A 24,965-nucleotide genomic window follows, 5' to 3' on the forward strand; every position below is an offset into this window, starting at 1 on the left:
TTTTCCCCTCCCAATCTCTTCCAGCAGAAAGTGCAAGCAGCATCCTTAAATTTTAATTCCTGGGAACTTCAGACTTGAGCAAGTTGGAAGAATCAGGCAAGGCCATTCTTCATATGGAGTTTATAGGATTTTCTCTGTACCAGAGCCTATCTTCTGCCAGACTGTTTGCAGCATTTACTGAAGATCCTGAGGCATCTCAGCTGTTACCCCTCACTCAGATAAGCACTGACTAGCTATGTTTGTCTTTTATGGTGGATATTTTCCTAATCGCCAGCTAAACACTTTCAGGACAAATCCCTATAAAAAGCTGGTATTTTTCTTTCTAACATGTCAACCAATAAAATTTCCTTGTGACTGCTTTTCCTTGTATCCTCCCTCCATCTGTGGTGTTTGCCTGCTCAAAGTTGTGAGCAAAACAGTGGATGAACCTTGTCATTTCCATCTGATGAATGAGGAAACCAGAGCTGCATCTGGAGCCATCTTCCAGGACAGACCATGGTTGAGAACAGCTTTGTATTCTGTATACCAGCAGGGATTGCTAGTGCTTGTGATGCAGGTCTGGTTTGTTTTCAGGCTGTTCTATTCCTAAGTTCCTAGTTCTATTCCTTGTTGAAGTAAGCATTTCAGGTAATACATCTCCTGGTAAGTTTCCTCCTGGCCAAAGTGAGACAAGATTTGCCAACAGTGATCTTTGCAGCTGTGCTATTTAAAGATCACTTGCTTCTCACTACAGAGTCCTAAAATGCCATTCATTATTTTTGTTGCAAGCTCTGATCACGTGCAAAAATTGTGATCTCCACTGGGTTATATGCAGTGAGAGCTTGGGACAAAAATTCCAATTCTCAGTTCCACCCACATAGTACTACTTAAGACTAGAACATACTATTGAGAATTTTTTTTCTTGTTTAAAGGGCCAGAAAGGGAAAATGGGGTTGAGTAGGTCTCTTGGTTTTTAGGGTTTTTCTTCCACTGTGCCTCTTGGTATGTCTTAAATCTTCTGTTTTCTTTTGGTTTTTAAAAGAACTAGTGGCTGCTGTTCCTTCCATAACAAGTCTGGAGCTGAGAATACAGGTTTTCACCTGCAGAAAGGTAGGGAAGACTCTAACCATGGACATAAATTCTTCCCCTCCCACTCTCTGCAGTATGCTGTGTTCTTTAGAGAGCGAGGTTTACCCTTCAGATCCACCCTGAAGGTCCTAACCTCCTCCTGATCCAAAAGATAAATGTCTCAGTGCCCTCCCTCACTAGGTTGCTTTCTGGGCTGCATAGTACAGCACATGCATGCTTGATGGTGGGTGGGCTCTGTCTTTTTCTACTTCTAGAATCCATTACCAGGCTATTCAAGATATTTCCCTCTGTTCAAGTATGAGTTATAAGGTAATAGCGATGATTTCAGTGCAGGGTTCTGTTGAATAACTTTGAGGTGCAGATGGATTGAAGTGGGACTATCAGAGGGCTTATTTCACTACAGTAGCAAAACTGCCTGCTTTCTAGCTTTGCAGATAACTGAATTTTATGCTAAGGGAACAGTGCTGCTTTTAGGAGAATGGTTATTCAATTGATGGTTTTGAATTCATACACCAAGTATCTTTGTGGAAAGTGCTGCCTGTTAAATGCCAATAAGCATATAGGCAAAAATAAGGAGCTTTTTACCTGTATTTTATAATGTATTATTTCACCCTACTGTCTCTTTGCCAGAGGAATTTTCCTTCTTAATAGCCTCTGCTCCCCTTTTGTTTTTTGCCTTTTTTTCTGCAATGTTTCAGACTATTTTCTTCTAGAATTAAATAAAATTCAGAATGTTTATTCTTATTTAGACCCCTTGGCAAAGTTATTTTGCTTTCTCTTAATTCTTTCAGTATTTATTCATGCATAAATTACCCCCAAAGTTTGGTACCTCTGACAATGTTTTTTAGTATCTTCTCCAAAATACTCAAATGCCATATGCACCCATGTTGGTGAGGTGAATGGTTACAGTGTGTTGGCAGACTTTCTCTAAGGAACGTGCAAAGGAAGAGAAATGACAAGCATGCAGGTCATGATTTATAAGACTACTGCAATAAACACCTTGATTTTCTTCACAACCTTATGCTTCAACCAGTTGCAACCCCAGTTATTTGCCATCAGGCAGAAAACAGACCAGGCCGATCAGACTTCTAGGTGACTGCATTCAAAAAGGCACTATTTCTCCTCTTCTGCCCTATGAGGGGAGAATGCTCAAGAATGAAGCATTTCTCAAGGTCTATACTACTACTGTGATTTAAGCAAAGGAGCTTCCTTTACTAGGGCAACCAGTGGTTAGCTGTACAGTTTTAGCTAACTTAAAAGTAATAAATTTTCAAGACTGACTTTCCCTGAACACTGTTATTCTTTGGGTGGATAAAATGCCTCCAGGTATTACTTTAGTATCATCTTCCTGCTTTCACATAGAGCAGTCACACCCATAAGGACCAGCATGTTAAGTGGCAGGGGTCTGAGAAATTTGGAACACAGGAAAGGGATAACTAGATGCCAAGTCTCATAGCAGTCTCATAACTCTCCCCTCTCCCTTTTCTCCTACTCATAAAATGGGTAAATGCATGGAGTTCTCAGCTGAATACTCCACTATAGAAATGTCCTAGTGAATAACCATAACAGTCATGTCCAGCATTAATCAAGATAGCATCTCCAAATACATTACTGTTGATAGACCTGTTCCATTTACATTGAAAACAACAGGAAGAGTTCATGGGTATATTAATTTATTTCATGAGTTCAGTTTTAGTTCAATTGAACATCAGAGCAGACAACTTCTTGCTTTGTGAAAATAGAGGGCATTTTTTTAACAATATTTCCACCTTCTACAAAGGACAATTGCAAACAGTCATCATGGTCTGGTTTTGACCACAACTGCATAACTTGTCAGTGAAAAGGCTGCAGTTTGGAACTCCCAGCCCACTGTTGTAGTATAGTTTCCAGATACTCTTTTAAGAAAAATAACAGCTTTAGAGAAGATGACATGGTTTATAAAAATCATGTTATATCATCCTGGTGTAGGGTAGCTAGAGACATTACTTAGTATAAAAGCTATTCCTCACTTTGAGTTCAAATTAGATTTTGAACTAGGTATATACCACCTATATCTTGTCTCTAGACAAAATGCTTTACCTGAAATTTGAAAGGGTGTAATATATACACAGCCTCCAAAATAAGTGTTGGAGGAACTTCCATACAAAGTGCAACTGTGCTGTAGTGGGCAGCTTTTAAATAAATGCATCCCTATCTCCACTGGATGTTACTCAGATCTTATTCTGTTTCCCTAGGAAATATTTTGTTGTCCATTACATCACAATAGTTATTTTAAAAAGTTGATTGAGAACAACTGAACTACATTAGGATGTAGAGTTTTAGACATACTTCTTGATTTCATCATAAAGTACTAGTACAAAAGCTCCACCCATGCCTCTCAACACATTTGACCAGGCACCTTTGAAGAATGCTTTGGATCCTTCATCTTTTGCTATCTTCTTCCAGCAATCAATTGTGCCCTTGTACATAATATCAGCTGTGGAAACAAATGAAGGTCATAAGGTTGAGCTATACAGCAAGTCTGTTTCAACTGTTCTATATTTAGAAAAACAGAAGCAAGGCAGGGATAAACAAAACAATTGAGAATTTCAAGTGAAATAATCAGTCCTGAAGTCATTTTAATTCACCATATGAAAGCCAAAATGAACGCTCAGTGTCATAGATGAACACCACAGAGATAACCAGCAATGCCTGTAGAGTGTACTAAGGCATAACCAGAAGTTTCTTGTAGGGTTGTGGAAAACCAAGAGCCCTTTTATAGAAATCCCTCATAAAAACCAAACATCATAACGCTACCTTTGCATCCTAATGAAATAATACTTGTAGTGCCAGAATGCCACAGGAACAAACTTATTCTTACCTCCCTTTCGTCCGGACTGCATCATCATCCTACGTCGCACAGTATCAAAAGGGTACGAAACCAGCCCTGCTGCTGCAGTGACGCTCTGGGCAATCATCCAGCTCACTATGATGTGCACATTCTTTGGATCAGGCAACATACCTACCACCAAGAACAAATGAGGCAGGACAGAGGGAAAGCATTATGAGAAAGCTGGCTCTGGAAGGAGCAGTCACCCACCAAACCCCAAAGTCACTCAGTCTAGTCAATAGGAACACGCCTGCAACTTCTCACTTTGTATTTGACAATGAACAGCTGCTGTGAGTGAAAAAAGTTGACAGGATTATGGCATTTTGTGATCTACAGACCACTTGACACTCCCTGACCAGAAGCTCTCTCACGCACAGCCCTCTGTGTGCTGCAAGAAGGGACGAGCTCCCACACGAACGTTAAAAAAACAAGCAACAGAAACAGGAGCAACTGCAAACCCATGGCTTGTGCCTGGAGCAGCAAGTTGAGGAAGGCAGGAATGCATTTCAGAAACATGCTCTAGCACCAGCCCCCTAGAGCAGTACTAAGCCCAGCCCTGCTTGTCCTTGTAGGGCAGGGTGCCCTAGCGGGCCTTTACTGGTTGGATCTTCCCTCGCAGCCACCACTCCATCCGCTTCTTACCCTTGGCTGTGTCATAAACCCCAAAATAGGCTGCTCTGTAGATGATGATGCCCTGGACAGACACGTTGAATCCCTGGTACAGGCCCCGCAGGCCATCGGACTTGAAGATCTTGACAATGCAGTCACCCAGCCCCGTGAACTCCCTCTCGGATACTCCTTTGCCCACGTCAGCCGCCAGCCGGGTCCTGGCAAAATCCAGCGGGTAGACGAAGCAGAGCGAGGTGGCTCCAGCCGCGCCACCGGACGCCAGGTTGCCCGCGAAGTAGCGCCAGAACTGCTTGTGCCTGTCCACTCCCCCCAGGAAGATCTGCTTGTACTTGTCCTTGAAGGCGAAGTTGAGGGCCTGGGTGGGGAAGTACCGGATGACGTTGGCTAGATTGCCCCTCCAGAAGGAGATGATGCCTTGCTCCTTGGGGATGCGGACGACGCAGTCGATGATGCCCTTGTACTGTTTCTCCGCTGTGATCTGTTTGCTGGCGTGCTGGACCTGGAGAAGCGAGAGGAGGGTGGCAGGGGAGGGCAGGGCAGGGAGAAGGACGCGGCAGGGTCACCCCGCACGCCGGCCGGCTAAGGGCAGCGAACGCCCGCCCGCCGCCTGGCCCAGCTCCCGCTCCCCGAGGAGCCCGGGCAGCTCCGGCGAAACCGGAGCCGGCCGAGCGCCTTCCCATATTTAGGCACGCCGGGTCGCGCACCGGCCCACCTGTGGCGCAGCTCCGTCGGGCTCCGCCGCCCGCAGCCCCCCGCGCCCCCCGCCTCCTCACCTGCAGCAGCAACTTTACTCTCTCGATGGGGGCGACAGCCGTCTTGGAGATGGCGGCAGCGACCCCGCCGGCCAAAAAGTCCTTGAGAAAGCTGAGCGCTTGGTCACTCATGCTGGGAGCCGGTCCGACACCCCCTACCCGGAGAGAGCCAACGAGCCGCGCACCTCCCCACCCAGCAGCCCCGCGCCGCGCCCCGCCGGCCAAATGGCCGGGAGCCCCGTGCCGCCCCGCTTATAACCCGCGGCCTCTCGCGATAGGAGGTGGCGGCCCCCTGGGGCGCGCACATTGGCTGGGACCCCCCCAGGACCCGCCCCCGCTGGGGGGCGCGAAGCAGCGCCGCCATGTTCCCCTGGAGGGACGGTGAGGGCCGGCGGTCTCGGGACGTTTAAAGGGCAAATTAAAGTTATCTGGTGGCTGAGGGGAACGCGATGTCAGAGCATGTGCCTGCTGTATTAATAGCTCGCGGGAGGCACCCGAGGGGACCCAGGAATACCTCGGGCGGCAATAACTGTTTGTAGGGGCTGGTGGCCGGCGCTGAGGGTGCTGCAGGTGCAGGCTTTGCATGCGTGGCCTCGAACCTCTGTGGTGCGTGCGCTGCAGGAGGGAGTCGGGCTGCAGAGCCCCCGGGGAAAAGGTGATCATAGAATCATGAAATGGCCTGGGTTGAAAAGGACCACAATGATCATCTAGTTTCACCCCCCTGCTATATGCAGGGTCACCAACCAGTAGACCAGGCTGCCCAGAGCCACATCCAGCCTAGCCTTGAATGCCTGCAGGGATGGGGCATCCACAGCCTCCTTGGGCAATGTGTTCCAGTGATGTGGCGGTGTGCACGTGTCTGTGAGCTTTTGGGGGAACTAGAAACGGGTGAGGCCTCTGTGAGACAAGGACATGGAGCCTCCTTGTGTCTGATGCAGCGTGAGCCTCCCACCCTTGAGGTCTTCAACATCCCGACGTGCTCCAGAGGCTGCCTTCCCATAGAGGAGGCAGCGTGTCCTCCTGCAGCGTGCCCTGGTTTCAACCCAGCAAGGTCAGACCCTCTGCAAGCGCTGCAGTCAGTCACCTCTGCAGGAAGCACGTGCTTAGGAATCAAGCTCAGGTTGCCTGACTCGCACCCTGTGTGAGAGGTCAGTGAGGGCTGCAGCAAAACCTTGCCTCTCTTCAGTGTATAGGGAAGCACTTCAGTCTCAAATGCGGGTTATGTGGCCTTCTTCATGTGTTTCCTCTGGCTGCTGTCTGTACGAGCTTGTGGTTTGCTGTGGCATGGAGTAGTTATGTGAAAGCCAGTGCAACGAGTTGTAAGTGTATACCAAGGAATTTGCTTTAAAACAGTCATCATATGTGGTTCTAGGATGATACTGTACTGAGGAAAGCTGAGGTTAATAAGGTCAGCTTTAATTCGGTAAGATAGTATCAATAATGGAAATAGAATTCATCTTAATGTAGGTGCTAAAAGATTGGCTGTTCCACGAAGAGACATTCCCTCCAGGACAGCAAATCTCTTCTTGCTGACGTCTGTGTTAGCACAAGGCAATGAGACTGTAAATTTGATCCCCAGCCTCTCTTGCTCTCTGCTGCTCTCCAGTCTGTTGAGGTAGAGGTCTTTTCTCATGAACCTCGGGAACAGCAGCTTTAACCCTGCGCACCTGAGCCACCATAAGCAAGATGGAATCTTTCCCCGGTTCTAAGAAATGGGAAGAGAGGTCGCCTGAAGAGACCTTTTTCCCAAGCAAGAGCAGAAAGCAGGTGCAAGCTGGAAGAACAGGGGATCCCTCAAGTTAGACTGTGAGTTGAGGGGTTCATTCTTTAACAGGTGGGGCTACTCTTTACCTTTGCTTTTTCTTCCTCGCGCTTAACTCACCAAGTGTGGTGTCTCCTCTTTTCACAGGAAAGTAAATATGCCTTTGACATCTCAGGGCTTCTGCTGCTGGTTTCACATGAACCCATGGGATGGCAGTGTTTGCAGTGCTGCCCAGCTGGATGAGGTCTCCTCAGTGCGTGCAGGCAGGTATGTGCCAGTGCCCTGCTGACTGGGGTCAGTGAGTGACAGCAGGGTGGCAACGGGAGGGAGGAGAGCAGGGCCTGCAGTGGGACCGTGGTGGGGAGGGTCTAGCCCAGAAGGGTCTTTCACCAGACAGGGGTAATACAGTAAAGATGGTGGGTTACATCTATGCAGTATGATCTAGGCGTGTAATAGGATTTTAAGACTGCATTTCTCAGACCAGACAGAAAGAAATGTTGTGACTAAAGCGATGAGACCTTGTGTCAGTGCACTGTCTGTGTGGATGCATGGGGAAAACACAACTCAGCCTTAATATATAGGAATGGAACACCAAGATTTGCAGCTGATACATGAAACTCTAGGAACAAGATGAAAGTCAGAGATGGACATTCAATGACCAGCTTAGAGAGTGATCCATAGTGATGAGTAATGAAGGCACCAGGAACGATGGAGGACCTGAAGAGATTAAAATCTGTTTTTATTCCTTTTTATTTGCTTTCTCTCTCTCTCTTTCTCTCTTTTTTCCTTTTCAGCTGAAATTCTTGATTACTTGTTTTCTTCATGAACCATTTTCTTCTAAAACTACTGGTAGCAGAGCTAACCAAGACTCCTGAGAACAGCATTCTTTTTTCATCAGAATGGCCTGAATCATTAAATATAAGCAAGAAAATGAATTCATTTCTGTAAAAACGTCCTTAGTCCCAGAATGTGTATGCATGAAAGGAAGAGGTCTGCCAGACAGGACTGAGATGCTTATGCTGAAGGCTGTAACCACACCGATGAGAGAAGAGTGGTTGAGATGATCTGTAGATGTCAGAGCTGCTTCTTGCTGCATTGTGAACAAGATATCCTGAGCAAAAGGATTTATTTTAAAACCTGTCAGAAACAACCTAGGCAAAGCAAATAGAGATGTAAGGGGTAGGTACTGCATAGATGACTGTTGCAAAGTTGATTTCATGCTTTAAGTGTCCGTGTCACTGAAGAGAATACAGGTGAGCGCAGGTGTTTCCACTGCTGTTCTGTAGCAGGCTGAAAATGCACAGCGGACCATTGTCAAGCTGAATAATTCTATGCAGCAGTTTGTGACCCTGCCACCTTTTGTATGGCTTGATCTCGTCAGCCGCAGACCTTTGGGCAGTCATGATGATTGGATTGGTTGATACACAACTGAAAGAGACTGCGGAGATATTAAGTAGCTTCTGCCTGTTGCCATGGGCCTGACGGTTAGGAAGTGCTACTGAGTCTTTGTATTCTAACAGTGGGTGATGTAGTACCTGCCAGTGACTTAGGAGTCTAACCCAAAGCTTCATGTTTGAACTACACGAAAGATACCTTCAAAGGAGATGTCTGAGACCAATTTAAAATAGCAAATGGTGTCCAACCTGTTTCTGTAGTATTTTACTGCTTCAGAACTCACTCTGGGAAAGATGCAATTTGAGTCCCAATTAAAAAAATTCCTTTGGATTTCAACTTGCCAAGCTGAGCTGGTGTGCAGGACATGAGAGGGGGAAAAAATGATGGGAAGCAGAAGTCGGGAAGTAGATGATGTGGCATGCTGCCTCGGCGTGATAGAAACAACATCTGTGTTTCAGTCATTGCTTGGGTAGTGCTGTTTGGGAATGTGTCTAGTGGAGGAGCACAAGAAAAGCACTACCTACCTCTGATTCAAAGGAAAAATAAAAGACTTCTTAGTAACTGCTTATAAGTAATGAGAAATAAATACTGATTACACTAACATTTATTATTATAGGCTCTTAAGTGTTGCCGTATTGTTTGGAATTAATATGTCTAGCATGTACGGTTGTATTATAAGTAGGTATGAATGAGTATATGCTGTAAAAGTGTCCTAAGTAGATCTCTCTTTACATCCTCCCCTGTCTCCTCCACTTCTATAACACCCTCATTTCCAGCGAGCAGAAGAGATCTCCTTGGCACAGCTTAGGGGAAAGCTAACCTAAAGCTGTGCACTTTCTCCTACTGGGCACTGCTCAGCAGGGGAGGCTGTTCTTTGCTTCAGCCAGTAGTAAGGAGGGTGGCAGGAGGTCTCTTACAGCAGAGGATGTGAAGCATGCATTTGCATAGGCTGCTTTTCCTTGCCTCCCCTCTGCTCTCCAGCAAGCACGGGTTTATTTTAGCGTTGGCCTTCTGAAACAGGATTGTTTTTCCCCTGAATAGGTCAGGCTGGGATAATGCCAGGATACATGGCCTTCCATAGCTGGGGTGACTCGGGAAGCCGGAGATACCTACTAAGTAGACAGTGCCTCTAACTGCTGGGCCTGTGCCCAGTGTCAGAGGAGTATCCTAAAATAACCTTTGTGATAAACGGCAGGGAGAGCCTTGGGCAAATTGACTTTTTCTGAGGCGGGTGTCAGGCTGAAACAGGTTACAGTGCTGCCCTCTGTTGTTGGAATTCAAAAAAACTCACACAAGGCCATGCTGAAATTCAGCCGAACCTTCATAAAAGGTCTCTAGAAAAGCCCCAGGTGAATACATAAAGTATTTAATCCACTTGTTTCATATGGTGGTTCAGCCCATCGGTATGTGCCTGCATCTCTTTGCTAGCAGTTCAGTTTGTAGAAACAGAATACGGCTAATAATGCTATTCCTTTTTTTAGCAGATAGAGTCTTCATGGCTGATCTTGAGTCCCAGAAATCATACATCGTGGGATGCTTATTTGTATTTTAGTGCACGGGGGAAGTATAGAGGAAGAATTTTTTATTGGTAAGTCAGGTTCTTGTATCTGCTATTTTTCTTATCTTTACATGGAATTATTGAATTTCTCAATAATTTCTCAGAGCTTTTTTCCCGTAGCTGATCTATGAACCAGTATGGAAGCAAGATGAAAGTAGTCTGATATTTCCATCTGAACTGGAAGGAAATCCCATCAAGAAGCATTTTCTAGTCCTAATGTAATGCAGCCTTGCCAGACCTGGCACTTAGGTGGCTCCAAATCCTTGCACAAATGCAGGTATGCCTGGCAGCTATTGAAAGCAGACACACTGTTCAGACTCCATTGTTGTTGATGGTGCTCTTTTATTTAGCTAAAGAAGCTCAATTCTCAGCATTGCGTAGGGAATACAAGCGATGACCCCCTTTCAAAGAGAAAAAACTCTCTTTCTCCCTGGTACCAAAAAATAGAAAGTTGTAGTTGTATTCTGCATTCTGTCCCTGATGGTAATGGCACTAAATAAAAGCAAAACTGATCCATAACTGTGACGCAACTGGTGTTGTGCAGTGATAAGTAAAAGTAACATCAGTCCTGTCGGCAACTTGACAAATTGTTTTGCAGTGTGCAGAGGTTTGTGGTTACCTGTTTATGTAGCCAAGTCATTAATATTGAAATGAATCAAACCTTCTGTCAAAATATGTGAGAGTTAATTAATGATTTTTAGAAGTGGAAGTGGTTGTAACAATGGAGGTGTGAGGCTCATCATTGGCTGCCCCTGCCTTCAGGAGCTAATATTTTGATTTCTGTTGAAGAATCCTTTTTCTAACATTTAGGCTTGCAACTTCAAATGGCCTGTAAAGGTGAGGCCTTTTGTCTTTGTGTTCTAAGCAGTAATCAGGCCCTAACTCTTGACCCATCTTGTCGAAGATACTGAACCAGTAAAAGTTCCTGTTTAACTTTTCTTTCTTCTTGGCTTGCTCTTCAGTTTTGGGACCCTTTACCTTCATTTGCCAGATTCAAAAAGCAGATGAGGGAGGAGAGGCCCTATACCGCTGGCTGGCTGAGACTCTGGTTTGTGCAGGCAATATTTGCTCCCCAGCCAGGATGGCAGGGGAATCTGGTTGACTAGAACAGTGGTCATAATCTTCGCACATGCCAGGTTTTTTGTTTGATGTGTATTTGCCTCCACTGTGTCTACATTAGCAACAGAAGAAAGCAGGAAGATGAAAATATATATATATATGTTTTACTCTTAGTCTCAATATTTGAGAGTATTGGTTGAAAAAAAAAAAAGGGTAAAATCTGATTGTGCTTTGTTTTTTCCTTCTTAGATTTCACAGGGATGGGAGAATCAGTACATCATCTGCTGTGACTGCAGTCGAAGCCAACTTGGCAAAGTTGTTTCAGTCTGATTTCATTCCACTCGGCCACACTCTGGTAAGTGTCTGTTTAATCACATGTATTGTGTTTAATTTATGAACCATTTGTGAATGTAAACAGTTGGTGAAGCTCAAAACAAAGGAAATTCACCTGTGATAGAAGAAAGAGATCCTTTTGCAAAGATAATACTCTTTCGCTTTCCCTTTCTTTTTTGTCTGTTTTTGTTTTGTTACTGTGAGTTGCTCTACAGATCATCATCCATTAGTGTGCACTGAGAGCACATGGGAACAGACAAACCTTGCAGGAACAAACAACAAGCATAGCGGTCAGTGGAGAAATCCTCAGTCCCTGTGCACATGAAGCTGATGGATCACTGACTTGAAGAGCCAGGTGGTAATACCCCTTGAGGAAGACACTCCCTGGCAACTTGGAAACCTTGACATCTGGCTAACCTTCAGCTGGTGGGTGTCTGGCATTCTCCATTCACTGCCTAATTCTGCCCCTGAGACCAAGAAACACCGGACACCATGGATCACAGAGCCACTGGACCCCATGATGGTGCCTGTTCCCTTTGCAAAATTCTGTGACTGCCTTGAAGCTGTGATTTGGCACCACAAGCAAAAAATCTGTGTGGATATGATGCTATATATTTATCAATGACAACTGTGATCTGGAGACTAAGGGCTTTCACAATGCAACAGTCTTTATTCTGGAGGAGTTCAAGTCACAGAGAACTGGTTCATAAGCAAATGTTTAGCTTGAAATATGTCAGTGAAGCATCCTAAATTGTGAGAGATCTCCAATGTGTTGTTTATATAAAGTGATATTTTTGTAAACTCCATTAAGTCTTATGCTGTTTTTGTGCAGTGCAATCAGACTATTCTTTGGGGTGGAGCTGTGTACTGAGAGGGGGAAGGGAGACAATTTTCCCTTTACCATGTAGGGTAGGCAGGATATTTGAAATAGAGCTGGGCCTTTTTGCCAAGTGATGGTATGTCTGGTTTAATGTAGGTCAATCCTTTTACTAACTTAGGGCTCATTTGCTTTCAGTGAGTATGAAATTGTGCTTTCTTAGTATTGTTTTGTCTTTTTTACATTTGTCTGAGAAAAAGCAACAAGTTGAAGAGAAGGTGATTAGTCATCAGGAGTTTCAGATGGCAAACGAGTGCAGGTAGGAATGGTTTTCTTTATTTAGAACCATCTGTCAGTGGGGAGGTAGAACTTTTATCTTCAAAAGCAAAGCACGCAGTCAGTCACTCACTTGTCACTATGTTGGACAGGGTAGAGAGTAGGAAGAGCAAAGGCAAGAAAACCCACGGGTCAAGATAAAAATTTTAATAAGGGAAGGAAAGAGGAAATATACAAAGCGGTGTAAAGCAATCACTCGCCACCTCTCACTGATGACTAGCCAGTCTCTAGAACAACAGCTACAGTGGCTACCTTGAAAGACGCTGCGCCCTACCTGTTAGTGCTGAGAATGACATCACGTGGGACGGGAAATCTCTTCTGCCTGTCAGCTGTCCTGGCTGTGTCCTTTCCCAGCTTCTTGTTCCTCCAAGCCTGCTTGCTGGACTGGAGCAGGGTAAGCAAAAATCTTGATGCTGAACAGCTACTATTCAGCCAGATCCAGTACAACAGAGCTGCTTGACATTAATGCATGGTAGATGAGAAATTGAGGATACAGTTTCATAGTTACTATAAAGATCCTGGCGACTCAATTGCAGCTCTTAGTCCCTTTCCCTTCCAGTCATGTATTTCCCATCTCCCCTCAAGTCAGCAATAGTAATCATGCAGCCCTGCAAAAAGCAAGTTTCCAGCATATCCCTGATAGTGAGTTGTAGCTGTTACGTGGGCACGAGCATGAGAATGGCTGGCTGGGGTAAGGGAAAATGGCAGAAGTGGCATTACTGGAATAGACATGTCCATTTGTGACATAGCTGGGGAGTTCTTATGCTGTGGCTGTACTTCATTCTTATATACCTTTCATTAATCTCTTCTACCTCCTCATATTTCCTTCTGAATAACTACTATCATCGTGTGGTCTGAAACTCTTTAGCTTTAGAGCAACTAGGTAGAGAAAACTGTATGTGGAAAAAGAATGCAATGGTTTGGTTCTCTGGAGCTACAATGTGTGAATTTCTCCTTGACAGTTAACAAGAAAAAGGGACTTAACATTTTGCAAAACTGCACGTAGAAGTTGCTCATGGATTATGCACTTCAACATAATATGGATTAGGCAGGTTCAGTTTTTACTTTGTGGTATTTTTCAGCTGATTTGTAGTTAAATCTGAAGCATGTACATTAGGAAGAGGAAAGCTTCCCATACAAGGTTTGCCTTCTGAGAAAAACAAGATGGTATTTTTGGAATGTCCTTGCCACTAGATGGCAGGGCACACTTTGAATAAAGGAAGCAGCCGACAGGCTGTATTCAGCACTGATTTATTCTCAGTCTAGAAAATCCCTCATTGAGCTTGTCAAAAGCTTGGTTGGAGTGAGGAGCGGCTGGAGTGTTGGGTAGAACTGTAATTGTATCATGACCCTTTGACAGCACTGACGTGCAGTTTTATTTTTTTCTGCAGTACAATAGATATCTTAATTGAATTCCTCAAAGCTCAGCTTAATAAGATAATAAGGAAAAGCTGTGCGTTAACTGCAATTAAACTATAAGCCAATGTTGGCGAATTTGTTAAAGAAATCTCTGCCTCTCATACACGTGCCACGCTTGCTGTGCCAAATTCTCAGCTACTCAGTCAGTCCTTGAAGTAAATTGAAAAGAGAAGACTAGCTCAAGTGCTGCCCTTGGAATCTGGCTTAAAATAGTTTGGATGGGCAGTTTGCTGCAGGTGGCAGATTCAGATAGCATTTATAAGAGATAAAGTGCCTAATTTTCATTCTTTCACATCATTTTATGGTAACCCTAATAAGTTCAATTGAATGAAACTTGTATAGTGGTGCTGAGAAGCAGGGTGTTTATGTTATAGTCTTCAGAATATGAAAGTGAGAAAATTATGTGTGTTTACTGATGCAAAATATATAGGTGTGTCTGGACAAATTAGGTGTAACACTCCTCTATTTTCATGTGGAACATTACACACTGGCAAGTGGAAATGAGCTCACTGAGATCAGATCTGTATCTTTTAAAAATCATAGAATCAAAGATCAAGTCTAGCTCCCACAGCGTGTCTTTGTAGGACAGGTGCTTCAGCCCTCTGATCGTCCCTGAGACCTTCCTCTGCACCCACTCCCACAGCTCCGTGTCCTTTCTGTACTGGGGGCCCCAGGCCTGGACACAGTACTCCAGATGGGGCCTCACGAGGGCAGAGTAGTGAGGGACAGTTGCTTCCCTCTCCCTGCTGGCCGCTTCTCTATTGATGCAGCCCGGGATGCTGTTGTCCTTCTGGGCTGCAAGTGCAAACTGCTGGCTCATGTTGAATGTTTCCTCAACCAGCACTCTCAAATCCATCAGCATGGTGGGCTCCCACTCAGATGCAATGGCTGTACTTCACAACTGCCTGTTTTTCTCAGGAATTGCATATACGTTGCTTTGTTCCCTGAGCAGACCTGAGGTCACATTGCTGGAATAATTCCCTTATTTTCCTAGCTATATCATACCCTGTTGGAAAATTCCTCCCTCTTATTTCTCTGTACAACTGGATCATTATAAATATCTCTTACTTCAAATGTCTAGCACGGTTTTAGGCTCGCCTATCCCTCTGACCTGTTCTGCTATCTTATTCATCTTGCCATCTCTGCTGTGGCGTGCTAGTCTTGATGCTAAGCAAGTTCTTCCTCTCTACTTTCTATGCTTCTTCCCAATTGCTTGCTTACTGAGGTTGTGCCATGTGTGTCTTCTATCTTCCCCTCATGACTTCTCTATAACTTGCTGTTACCTTGGTACCCAGGAGTGGTGTTTTTATAGATGATTAAAAGGTACTTTGATAACTCATTGAAACACCAGTTGAATTTCCCAATGTACCTTATCTACCTCTCTGTTCCTTTGATTTCAGGTGTGAGATGCCTTTATTTGAGGATGCTGCATAAACATCATTAAACATATGATAAAATGGAAATAAGAGTTTCCCAGTCTGTATGCGCAAATGTAGGTATTGGTGCAACAAACCACATGTGGCTTTTTTTGCAGGTGCTCCCTTTGCCGGGATTCTGGGCTTCCTGCCAAAGCATTTTCTCTCAACCTCACTGTTAACCAGTCCCTTGCATTTTGCATCAGCTTCTGTCTAAATAGGCTTAGCCCTCTAGTTAATAGATATCTTTTTCTCAAGTCCTGCCCATTGCACCTGCCTTTGAAAATGTGCCCTGGAGAACTCAGTGATTCGTCTGTTGTGTGCTGTTGCTGTTTGGTTAAATCATTGCTTAGTTTCAGGTGGCTGCATTTGCATGCTGGAGCACTTGATCCTCCTGTTTACTGCTTTTGTATATCTTGGGTATGTTTGTAAAGCTTGAGGGGAAGTTCAGAATGAAAAGTATAATATCAGTGTTCGGGATAACAAATGCTACAGGCCGTACACTCTCTTCATTCAATGCTTTTTCTGTTTCCACATCAGTGAGCACGTTGGATGTAATGTAGTCACAGCATGCTTCCAGAAATCCTGAGATCAGTAATGTAAAATAGGTCTTTGGAATTTTAATAATGGAGAAAATGTCAGTATGCAAAGTTGGCGCAGCGTTGTTCCTCCCTTCCCCCAGTTTTACCCCTTTAGATTAGTCAGTGTATTTTCTGACTTTTTGGATACAAGAAGTGGGAATGAGGCATCCTCTGGAACCCTGTATTGATTCCCACTCCGTTCCAGTAGGATTCACTACCCCACAGATCAGATGTACACAAGCATACTTTTAGACCAGACTTTCAGGATCAGCTCCCATCTTCCTGGATGTGTCTGTGGAACTTGGAGTCCTTCAACATTGACATGGCTTTGACATCTCCTAAGAGAGACTGCGGCACCCAGAGATCATTGAGTTCTTTCCAGACAGCTGTTTTTCCCCAGCTAGGTTCAAGGCAGAGTTGTGTGTGACCAGCAATGCTGCAGTCAGAACAGATTGAAGGTTGTTAAGTAATACCAAAGATAAGCAGCAGAGCATCCAAAAGAGTGTGATTCTGGCCCATCCTCCTAGTAGAAATGACGTTATTATTTCATTCATTAAATTCCATTGGTACTTTTCTCATAAAATATACTTGTACACTGTTGGTAGTATACCTGGTGTTTATGCAATGGCTCCATGTGTGTAAAAGAGTCCATCTTGGCAGTTGACAATTCAGTAGCTTTCTTGAGCATTAAACTTAGCCAACCCTTTTTTCCAGTAGTCTCTATGTATATCTTGGTACAGAGAACATGTTGAGACATTCTTATGAAAGAAATGATTAGAAGCTCTCACTGCAATAGGCACAGTGGTGTGGTTCATTCCACGTTACTGAAATGCTTATCTAGCTCAGGCTATCAGCTAAGTGAAATTAAATGAGCAATTATCCAGAGCTCTACTGAACCCATAGAACTGAGAAATATTCTCAGTAACAGGTCATGGCAAAATTGGGTTCAGTACCAAGAAAATCACTACTCGTTTTCCTATCAAGTTGTTGCTTGTTTTTTGTTTCATTTGGTTACCAGAAGAAATGACAAAATCCCAATATAAGCCAGAATCCAGAGAGAGGTCGTCCTAAATAGTTACTGAGAGGTTATTTATTTGCAGCTAAAGGTACTGAAGTGATCTGTGTGTGGATTTGTGTCTCTAGGATTTACAAAAGCTCTTGTGCAAGGCAGACGAAGTTGCCAGAAGTGGGGCCTTTCTTTGATAGTTTTAACTCTAAACGAGGACAAAGTGGATAAGACCCATTTCTCAGATCTTTTTAATTGCTCTTTAGATCCCAGCGATTCTTGTTTTTAATTCCAGAATGTTACAATGTTCAAAAAGCTTAGTTTTGCTTTTTGAGCAGGTAGTGAAATTGCTGCTATCTTACATAGTTGAAGTTACTCGTGGGGAATATAAAAAATCCACTTTCTTCCCCCAGACACGTTCTTGCACTATACAAATCCACAAATGTTGCATTAAGTGCTATTCTTTTTCTTCCTTGGATCTCATGTGTTATTTTATGTGGAACCTGCCTATATTCCTTTGTGAATACGACTATACACAGAGAAGTGATGAAGTAGTGAGCAGTGGTCAATCTGTCTGTTGTAATTGCAGACCTGCAAGGTGGCCAGTGTATATGTTAGTTCTCAGCATAGCTTCTCGACTGCTTATGCCTAATATACAGCCCTTAATCCTTTCTGGCATGTCATCCCTTGAAGCAAATGATAGAGACACAGATTAGGAGATAGCAACAAACAGGAGATTTTGTCCGTTGATTACATGTGCAAGTAGCTAATCTTCAATGCACCCGTGCAATGTTCTTTCACCTCAGAACAGCTATGGATTCCCGAGAATCTGTTCTTACTGAAACTTCCCAGCCAAATCAGATTTTCTGTTCTTCATAGGGAAAAAGTGCTGCAGGTTTACTTTGGTTATGTGTGCTTTTATTGGCAGAAGACGAGCTTCCATAAGCACACGTGTGTAAATGAAAAGTGAATGTAGATAAGCAAAGTTGAAAGGCAGTAAAATAAGTACTGTCAGCTGAGGGCAGACGCAAAAGCAGCTCTATCTGCCCTCCTCAGCAGACTTCAGCAGACTTCAGCAGACTACAGCCTAAAGCAGGATAAATGAGCCATTTGCCGTGCTCCAAACCTGGGAGTCAGAAATCCCCTTAAGAAGCTGCTGTGGCACTCTACCGAAAGCATTTCTTGAGTTACGTAAAGTGGGAAAGCAAGGTGATGAAACCGAAACAACAAAGAAATACTATGCTCTGTGTAGCCTTTCACTGCCTTGCCAAAACCAAAATATATCTCCCCATAAGTCAGCTGACTTCTATCGGCTTTGCAGAATGATGAGTGAATGCCTTGGCTCTTTATTATTGCTTAAGTCATTCCTGTTTATGCCAGTATTTCAAGGATTATGTTTTGATTGTCCTGGAGAGGTGAAAACACATTCTTGCTGATGAATAAACACTGACACTTCTAAATATTTGTATGCAAAATGTCTTTAAAGCCATTATGAAATGCTTTCCAAAAGCACTAAGAAGCTGTTTCCCGAAAAGACAGTTTTTCTCTCCATTTTCTTTCATGCTAAACAGTCCAAATGAAAAGCCTTTCAGAGTTAACTAGTTTAAGCAATACCAGTGTTTTAGTGTAATGAATAACTTTTTTATAGAGGACAATTGCACACAGTTCAATATGCTAGTATTTCTATTTCTGTGCCTCACCAATGCCGGGACTCTCGGGTAGAATTTCTTTCTTTGAGAAAGCTGAGGCGATCAAAACCCTGATTAACCTCTGATATTCACGTGGTGCTCTTGATCTTGAGGACCGAAGCAGTAACAAAGAGTTAATGGCAGCCATATGCTCAGGGTATTGTGGGTACTGTTGACCCAAATGTGAACTCCGCCAGCTAGTGCTGCTAACTGCTGTTTGTTTCAGGTTTGGCGTGGAGATTACTGATGAAGAGTTTGAGCTGCTACTTGACAGAATCCCCCTTGATGAAGATGGAAATGTCAGATACCCCCAGTTCATGGCCAGGTTTGATTCCTGGTATGCCGTGTATGCATTTTATTTCTCGTTTGTGAGTAGAATTATTTTTAATCTAAGAGGCTCACGTAACCTTTGCAAACTGATTCTCATTTCTTAAATATGCTTCTTTATGATATATTTCTTGCATGGAGAATGCTGATTGCATTTAAAATTAGCTGATGTTATGGGTATGTATTGTTTATAATCTAGTTTCTCTTTAAACACCAGTTACATGTTTTGAAGGACTTCAGAGTTATGTAACGTATCCTCGTGATTCCTGTAGGCTGGGAAATATGACAGACTTCTAAGTTAAAAGCTAATCATTTCCAAAAAAAATGGTAATACATGTACTTGATGCAGTTCTAAGAACTTGAAGCAACCCTATATATAATCTGAAGTTGTTTTGAAATGGTGATATTGCTTAATGGAAGCTCTACTCAGCCTCCAAGGCCTAGATACGCATGAGAGTTTAATTAAAATAAAGAAACATTGGGCTAAATAGAGATACTTTATCATTTTTCCAAAAATGAAGACTCTGTTCCCCAAACAGCTGTGCTAATGGCAGAGTAGATGCCAGTGATGTTGCTGAGGTGAGTGCAAGTCTCTTGTAGAATCTGGGACTAGAGAAATCCATCCCACCCACTTACATGCATACATAGATTTTAGTCTGCTTAAAGGCAATGCAGATGTTTTTTGAGTTATGTAGCAGGCAAGGGTATATCTTCTGTGTAGTCTGCATACATGCATGAAGGATAGGCAGAAGTCTGAGTTCACTGTACTGAAATGACAGTGCAGTTGCTACCTGAAGTTCCCGCACTTCAGGTAGCAACTGCACATTGCAAAGCTGATAAAAGTGCTTCTTCCTTCCTGTTCCACTAACTGCTTTTCTGCTCTTTCTCTCTCATTGTCCTCATCATCCTGCTGCAGGAAGTTCTGAGGCTAAATTCAGTCATCTGTATGTTTTAACATAGGGCCGTCAAATAGGACACAGGATTCATGAGATGCATATGTCCTTCTGGAATGATATCCTCTAGGTAATCTCCAAGAGTGTCTCAACTGACCCTTGAATGTCTTTGGATAGCCTCCTGTTTTTCTCATGCTTTTACTGCCAAGACTTCCTGTCCAGTTCTTTCTTTTATAGCCTTCTGAATGGGTTGCAGCTATCCTGGATTTTGTTGTGCTTGAATTTCTGTGAAGTGTTTCAGCTCCAGGAATATAGCCTGTTTCTCTTGTGGTAAAGATGTGAATAGACAAAAGAGGATAAAGATCCTCTAGCAAAACTGACCAAATTTTGGGAAATCAAAAGCTTCAGAAATAAGATACAGAGAGGCACAACACTGGAATGTCTTCCTCTCTCTGTGCACTCTACTGAAGCAACCCTTCTTCTGGGCTTCCTGCTTTTCTTTCTCATGCACAGATTACTTCAGCTTCCATGTCCAAGTAAATTCTGAAATCAAGAGAAGCCAATGTCCCTAAAAGAAGCAATGCTCATCTTAGCAAGAGTATTCACTTTGTACATCAGATTGGAGGCCACATTTATTTCAGTTTTTAATAACTATTGTCTTGTATTTTCTTACAGTTAGAGTAACATATTTCCACCACAAAGGAACTGCATTAGCACAAGGTGTACCACTGGCTGTCACTTGCCTTGGAGTGCATCTGTAAGAACACACACAGCTATTTATAGCCCTTTATGAGACCTATGACTGAACCCATATTTCACTAGTAAGAAGCTGTGCTATGTAGTATTGACCAGTAGTAACATGCAAGGTTATATCTAGCATTCTTTTCAACCAGGAGGCAAACAACACTGTTATCTGTAGTGACATGTGGGAATCCTAATTTGTACTTACCTAACTCTGCCAGCTTCAAGCCCTTTGCAATGATGGCTGAGTTGGGAACACGCTGTATGACATCTACCAGAGAACTATAGACAATATCCAGAACTTTGCTGCTGAATTAATTAAAGCACTTGATCCTTCTACATTAAACAGTGAAGGAAGGAATGTGCAGTAACTGGAAGTTTAAAGCTGCCTGTTATAAATGGGAGCGTACTAGGCAGAGACCTTGGATGCATAACTTACATCTGCAATGGAAAGTGCAGAAAAAGCTCATAGGGTTATGAAAGCTCTTTTTCCCCTTGACATGCCCAGCATGATATCTTCCCACAAAAAAAAAAGATGGGACCTGAGAAGCTGAGCTACCATCTGTTGCCATCTCTTGCCATATTTTATACAAAGAGATCTCTGCTTTTCAGAATCTCTGTAAATCTGAATGATTGACTACAGATTTTGAGTTTTGTACAGGTCAAGTCTTGTATGACTCCCATACTATCAGATGCCACCAAAAATAGCATTTGGTTAAATATAACCTGCAGCAGCTAACCTCTATACCAGAAGACTCTCAAGCATACAAAGATTGTCAGGCCCAGAGGTAGACTGTACAGAAGAGAAAGAGAATGAGTATTGTAAGGAGAAGTGGTCTGCTTTGGTTGCAGGTAAAAGAACAGTTAGATTAGAAACCCAGAATAAGATGGGACAGAGAGGTGCTAGAGTTACTGTGGCTTTTGTTACGGTAGAGGGAATAACACTTGATCATGCAGCAATTAAGTGCTTTCTCTGCAGTCAGTTTTTGAACTTAATCAGTCCCATTTCCAAGTCACCCTCCAGAATGCACTCAATCTAGCAACTTCAAAGATTACTATCATGCCTGCACTTGTCGCTTAGAAATAATTACTGTTTATACAGAAATCACTGTACCTTCCATGGCACAATTCCGTATTTGAACACGATCCAAGCAAATAATTATATATGCTCATTGGGAATATTGTTGCTCAAGTCGAGTGGGAGAGAGTGCTTAAGTCCCACAGTATAGCTTAGGTAACAAGTCTTTATTTGCTTCACGTTGGGAACTGGGGACCAGATAATTTTCTCAGATTGCTTTGATGTTAATACGGGGTAACTTCATTTACTCCAGTGCAAAACTAGAGTGTAACTGGGATCAGAATGTAAGACTGAGGCATGGTAATTTTCACTTTCATCACCTGCCCCCTAGTGTCTTTCCTCCTATTAAAACAAATGTTTCTTGCAGGTTTTGTCTCAGATTCTCTACTGTACGTAGTGGGCTGGCCCCAGCCAGCAGCCAGACTCCTACCCAGCTGTTCATTAAGATGACAGTGAAGATGTTTTATTTACTAAAATAATATTGAAATCGGAAATTCGGTTTTCTAAAACTTATATGTATTATTTATCTTCAAAAAAGGCATCATTTTGGTTGGAAAGTAACGCTGTTAAAGAACTGAGTTTGGTTAAAAAATGGCTGTGTATTGACTTGAGATGGCTTTCCCTTGCACACAGTCAACCATTTCCTCCATCCCTCCCTTGTTATCCTCTCAGGTAGACCCAATACAAACCATAAAGATACAGAGTGAGCTGCAGGAGGCTCGGCACCTGAACCATGTCCCCAATCTCAGAGATAATAACAGGAGAAGAGCTTAAAGATTTGCCCTGAGTGGAAGAAAAAGTTTCTGAGCCTAAAGGAATATAATCAGTGAGGATAATGTGGAAACCTTTGCCCACAGTCATAGATGGACAATACAGAATTTACTGTAAGAATGGCAAAAAGTATCTTCTTTCTCTATAATCACATTTCATGCTAGTGGTGACGATAAGTGGATTAATAAAGACAGAAGTTATTCAGAATCTGCTATGGGTGTATTAGACGTGAGACAAATTTTAAAAGGAAAAGTAATATTTGATATATTACCTTTGAAAGATTAGAAAAGGATTATGCACTCAAAGTTGGTTTGTTTTCTCCTACTGTTTAGTTGACCTAATTGAAGATATCTGTAGACCATATCACCATATTACCCAAATGCTGCAATAGGTGTTCATTTGATACTCATGGTGCACACTGTAGACTTAATTAGCCATGCTGTAGTGGTGTTTACTGCTCATACACCCAAAGAGAATGAAGCTACCCTAGAAATGAAGTACGTCAGTAGCTTGGCTCTTGCTGCTCGATATGCAAATATTTACTGTAGTGGTAGCAGGCTGTCGGCATGCACAAGATAGAAGGGAGATGTAACAGCAGAATGAAGGCACCAGCTTCTTTTCCCTGTGTGTTCACAGAACTAGGGTAGGATTCGAGAAGTGTTCAGCATTAACCCAAATGACAGTGAAAACAGTGGTTAAACCCACTCCCAAATGTGAAAATCCTAAATAATTTGCCCTGGCAGTTTTTTTGTTTTGTTTTGTTTTGTTTTAAATTGACATACTGTATTAGAGTGCTAAAATATCTATCTATTCCTAGATGATTACTTCATTAGTCACTCTGACATAAGTCACTCTGGTGAAAAGCACGAGTCAGATAACTGCAGAACGGTTATTTTGCCTTGCAGATGAGCTTTTAAAAGGCTGTTTTTGATGTTTTGTAGAGTTCCATTGGTAGCTACAGCCTATGCCAGATTTCAGAGACTGTTTGTGATAATAGGCAGGAGTGACAAAGATGAAGGATGAATGTCAACCTTAAGTGTCATATTTGAGGAGCTAAGGTGAGAGGTCAGCTACAAGGTAAGACTTAGTCTTGTCCTTCCAAGACCTCCCACGCCCTTGAACTTCTTACCCTCTAAAAATAACCCTCTTTTCCCCGTTGTCATCCTAAATTCTAAACAAATGTAGGAGGTGAATGTTCTCATACACAGGCTTCTCTTCCCTGCCCGGCTGTCAGGCACAGCCCCCTGCTGCAATGTCCATTGGGTTGTTTTTAATTCTGCACTCTCAGCCAGGCCTGTGGGTCAGCCAACTTCAATAGAGCTCCATTTTCATTAGTTTTCTAGCTTGAGGGTGTTAGGTTTCTTTCCCTAATTGGCTTCCAACAGGCTTGGAAAAATAAATACTGTAATCACAGTGTTAAGTTGGAAAGGGAAGAAAATGGAATGTTTAAAGAAATACTCTTTTCAGATGTGATTTAAGTGCTGTGAAATTTAGATAGGGCAGAAAAAGTCTAGCAGAAAGCCAGATAGCAAGGAGACTCTCCAACTGACAGAGTAGCTAGAAGGAAAAAGAGAGAAAAACGACAGGTGAAGATCAGAGAGGTAGGTAGAAAGGTTAAGTCAGTGAGGTGGGTCAGAGCAGCATTATGTTACAGTTCAATAAGTTTTTATTATAACTTGAAAGCTGAGACATTGAGGATGAACCTGGCAGGGTTGCAGGTCCTCATTGCTCTGTTTGAACAGCAGCTCCCTCACTTAGCTCACACATGCCACATCCAGGTCTGTCCCTCAACTGCACAAGGCTTTTCCTCAGTGCAAGTCTGCAGGTCTTGCAGTCTTGCTGCTCTTCAGTTAAGTGACTGTCCTACTGACCTGCAGGGTGAAGAGTAGCAGAAGAGATCTGAGATGCTCAGTCAGTAAAGTAATGCAGGAGTGAAAACCACAAAAATCTAGCTTCAATAATACATGCCAGTACGCTTTCTAATTTCCTTTCTGTGTTTTTTTTTTCTTCCTTGTTAGGTTGGCTCATTTTTGCTTCTAAGTCATTGCATCCACCTAAAGTTATCTTTCCCTTTCCTTTGTCCTCTTATCTGCTTCTTTTTTTCCCTTTTATTATTCTCTCCTTTTCTATACCTATGCTCTTTCCAACCTTTAAGTGTTCTTTTTTCTCTCTTTCTCATTTGCGTTTCTGTGAGCTCTCTTCTAGCAGATGGTAAATCCTCCACCTTTACCTGCTCTCCTCTTCTCTCTCTTCTGTGGGATGTTGGCTTGTACTGTGGTGTCTCTCACAATCTTTCTCTCAGGGATTCTGTGCCTCTCTGAGATCTCCCCTGGAAACTCTCTGCTCTTTCTGCAAAGCAAGGGGGTGGAATACACAGGGAGTGTTGCAAAGATGGAGATAAACAGCAAGTAAGGAGATAGTCTGTGGACTTGTCTCTGGGCCTGGTGGTATAAGAAGACATGCAAGC

At 43.1% G+C, this 24,965-nt stretch overlaps 2 protein-coding genes and 2 long non-coding RNA genes across 37 annotated transcripts in view; 2 read left to right on the forward strand and 2 right to left on the reverse strand.

Annotated features, from left to right (window-relative positions):
• Positions 1-1,812, forward strand: part of CFAP97 (cilia and flagella associated protein 97) — a 28,729-nt gene extending 26,917 nt beyond the window's left edge. For all 9 annotated transcript variants that reach the window (XM_046940776.1, XM_040699640.2, XM_046940775.1 and 6 more), the window contains one exon: positions 28-1,812. In XM_046940776.1, coding sequence (XP_046796732.1) covers positions 28-49 — 22 coding nt within the window. In that variant the 3' untranslated portion in view covers positions 50-1,812. The remainder of the gene's footprint in view (positions 1-27) is intronic.
• A 912-nt stretch (positions 1,813-2,724) lies between these two features.
• Positions 2,725-5,547, reverse strand: SLC25A4 (solute carrier family 25 member 4). Its single transcript, NM_001006443.2, has 4 exons — positions 5,341-5,547; positions 4,580-5,066; positions 3,929-4,069; positions 2,725-3,544 (listed from the first exon to the last, which is right to left on the reverse strand). Exons 1-4 carry the CDS (start codon positions 5,449-5,451, stop codon positions 3,387-3,389), a joined length of 897 nt encoding a protein of 298 aa, NP_001006443.1. The 5' UTR covers positions 5,452-5,547; the 3' UTR covers positions 2,725-3,386.
• A 102-nt stretch (positions 5,548-5,649) lies between these two features.
• Positions 5,650-24,965, forward strand: part of LOC107051755 — a 34,502-nt gene continuing 15,186 nt past the window's right edge. For 14 of the 26 annotated variants that reach the window (XR_005859444.2, XR_005859459.2, XR_006939189.1 and 11 more), the window contains exons 1-9: positions 5,650-7,125; positions 7,229-7,348; positions 7,876-8,260; positions 9,958-10,064; positions 10,155-10,311; positions 11,343-11,448; positions 11,642-12,562; positions 15,399-15,490; positions 18,915-19,025. This is a non-coding gene — a long non-coding RNA (uncharacterized LOC107051755). Of the gene's footprint in view, positions 7,126-7,228; positions 7,349-7,875; positions 8,261-9,957; positions 10,065-10,138; positions 10,312-11,342; positions 11,449-11,630; positions 12,563-12,671; positions 12,974-15,398; positions 15,491-18,914; positions 19,026-24,965 lie in introns of all 26 variants that reach the window. The other 12 variants (XR_006939188.1, XR_006939193.1, XR_005859447.2 and 9 more) reach the window with 11 other exon arrangements.
• LOC121110733 overlaps positions 22,539-24,965 on the reverse strand; it is a 7,747-nt gene continuing 5,320 nt past the window's right edge. The window contains exons 3-4 of the long non-coding RNA XR_005859466.2: positions 24,729-24,965; positions 22,539-24,369 (exon numbers count right to left, since the gene is read on the reverse strand). The exon at positions 24,729-24,965 is cut by the window's right edge and continues 725 nt beyond it. This is a non-coding gene — a long non-coding RNA (uncharacterized LOC121110733). The remainder of the gene's footprint in view (positions 24,370-24,728) is intronic.

The sequence above is a fragment of the Gallus gallus genome, chromosome 4, assembly GCF_016699485.2.
Source record: "Gallus gallus isolate bGalGal1 chromosome 4, bGalGal1.mat.broiler.GRCg7b, whole genome shotgun sequence".
NCBI lineage: Eukaryota > Metazoa > Chordata > Aves > Galliformes > Phasianidae > Gallus > Gallus gallus.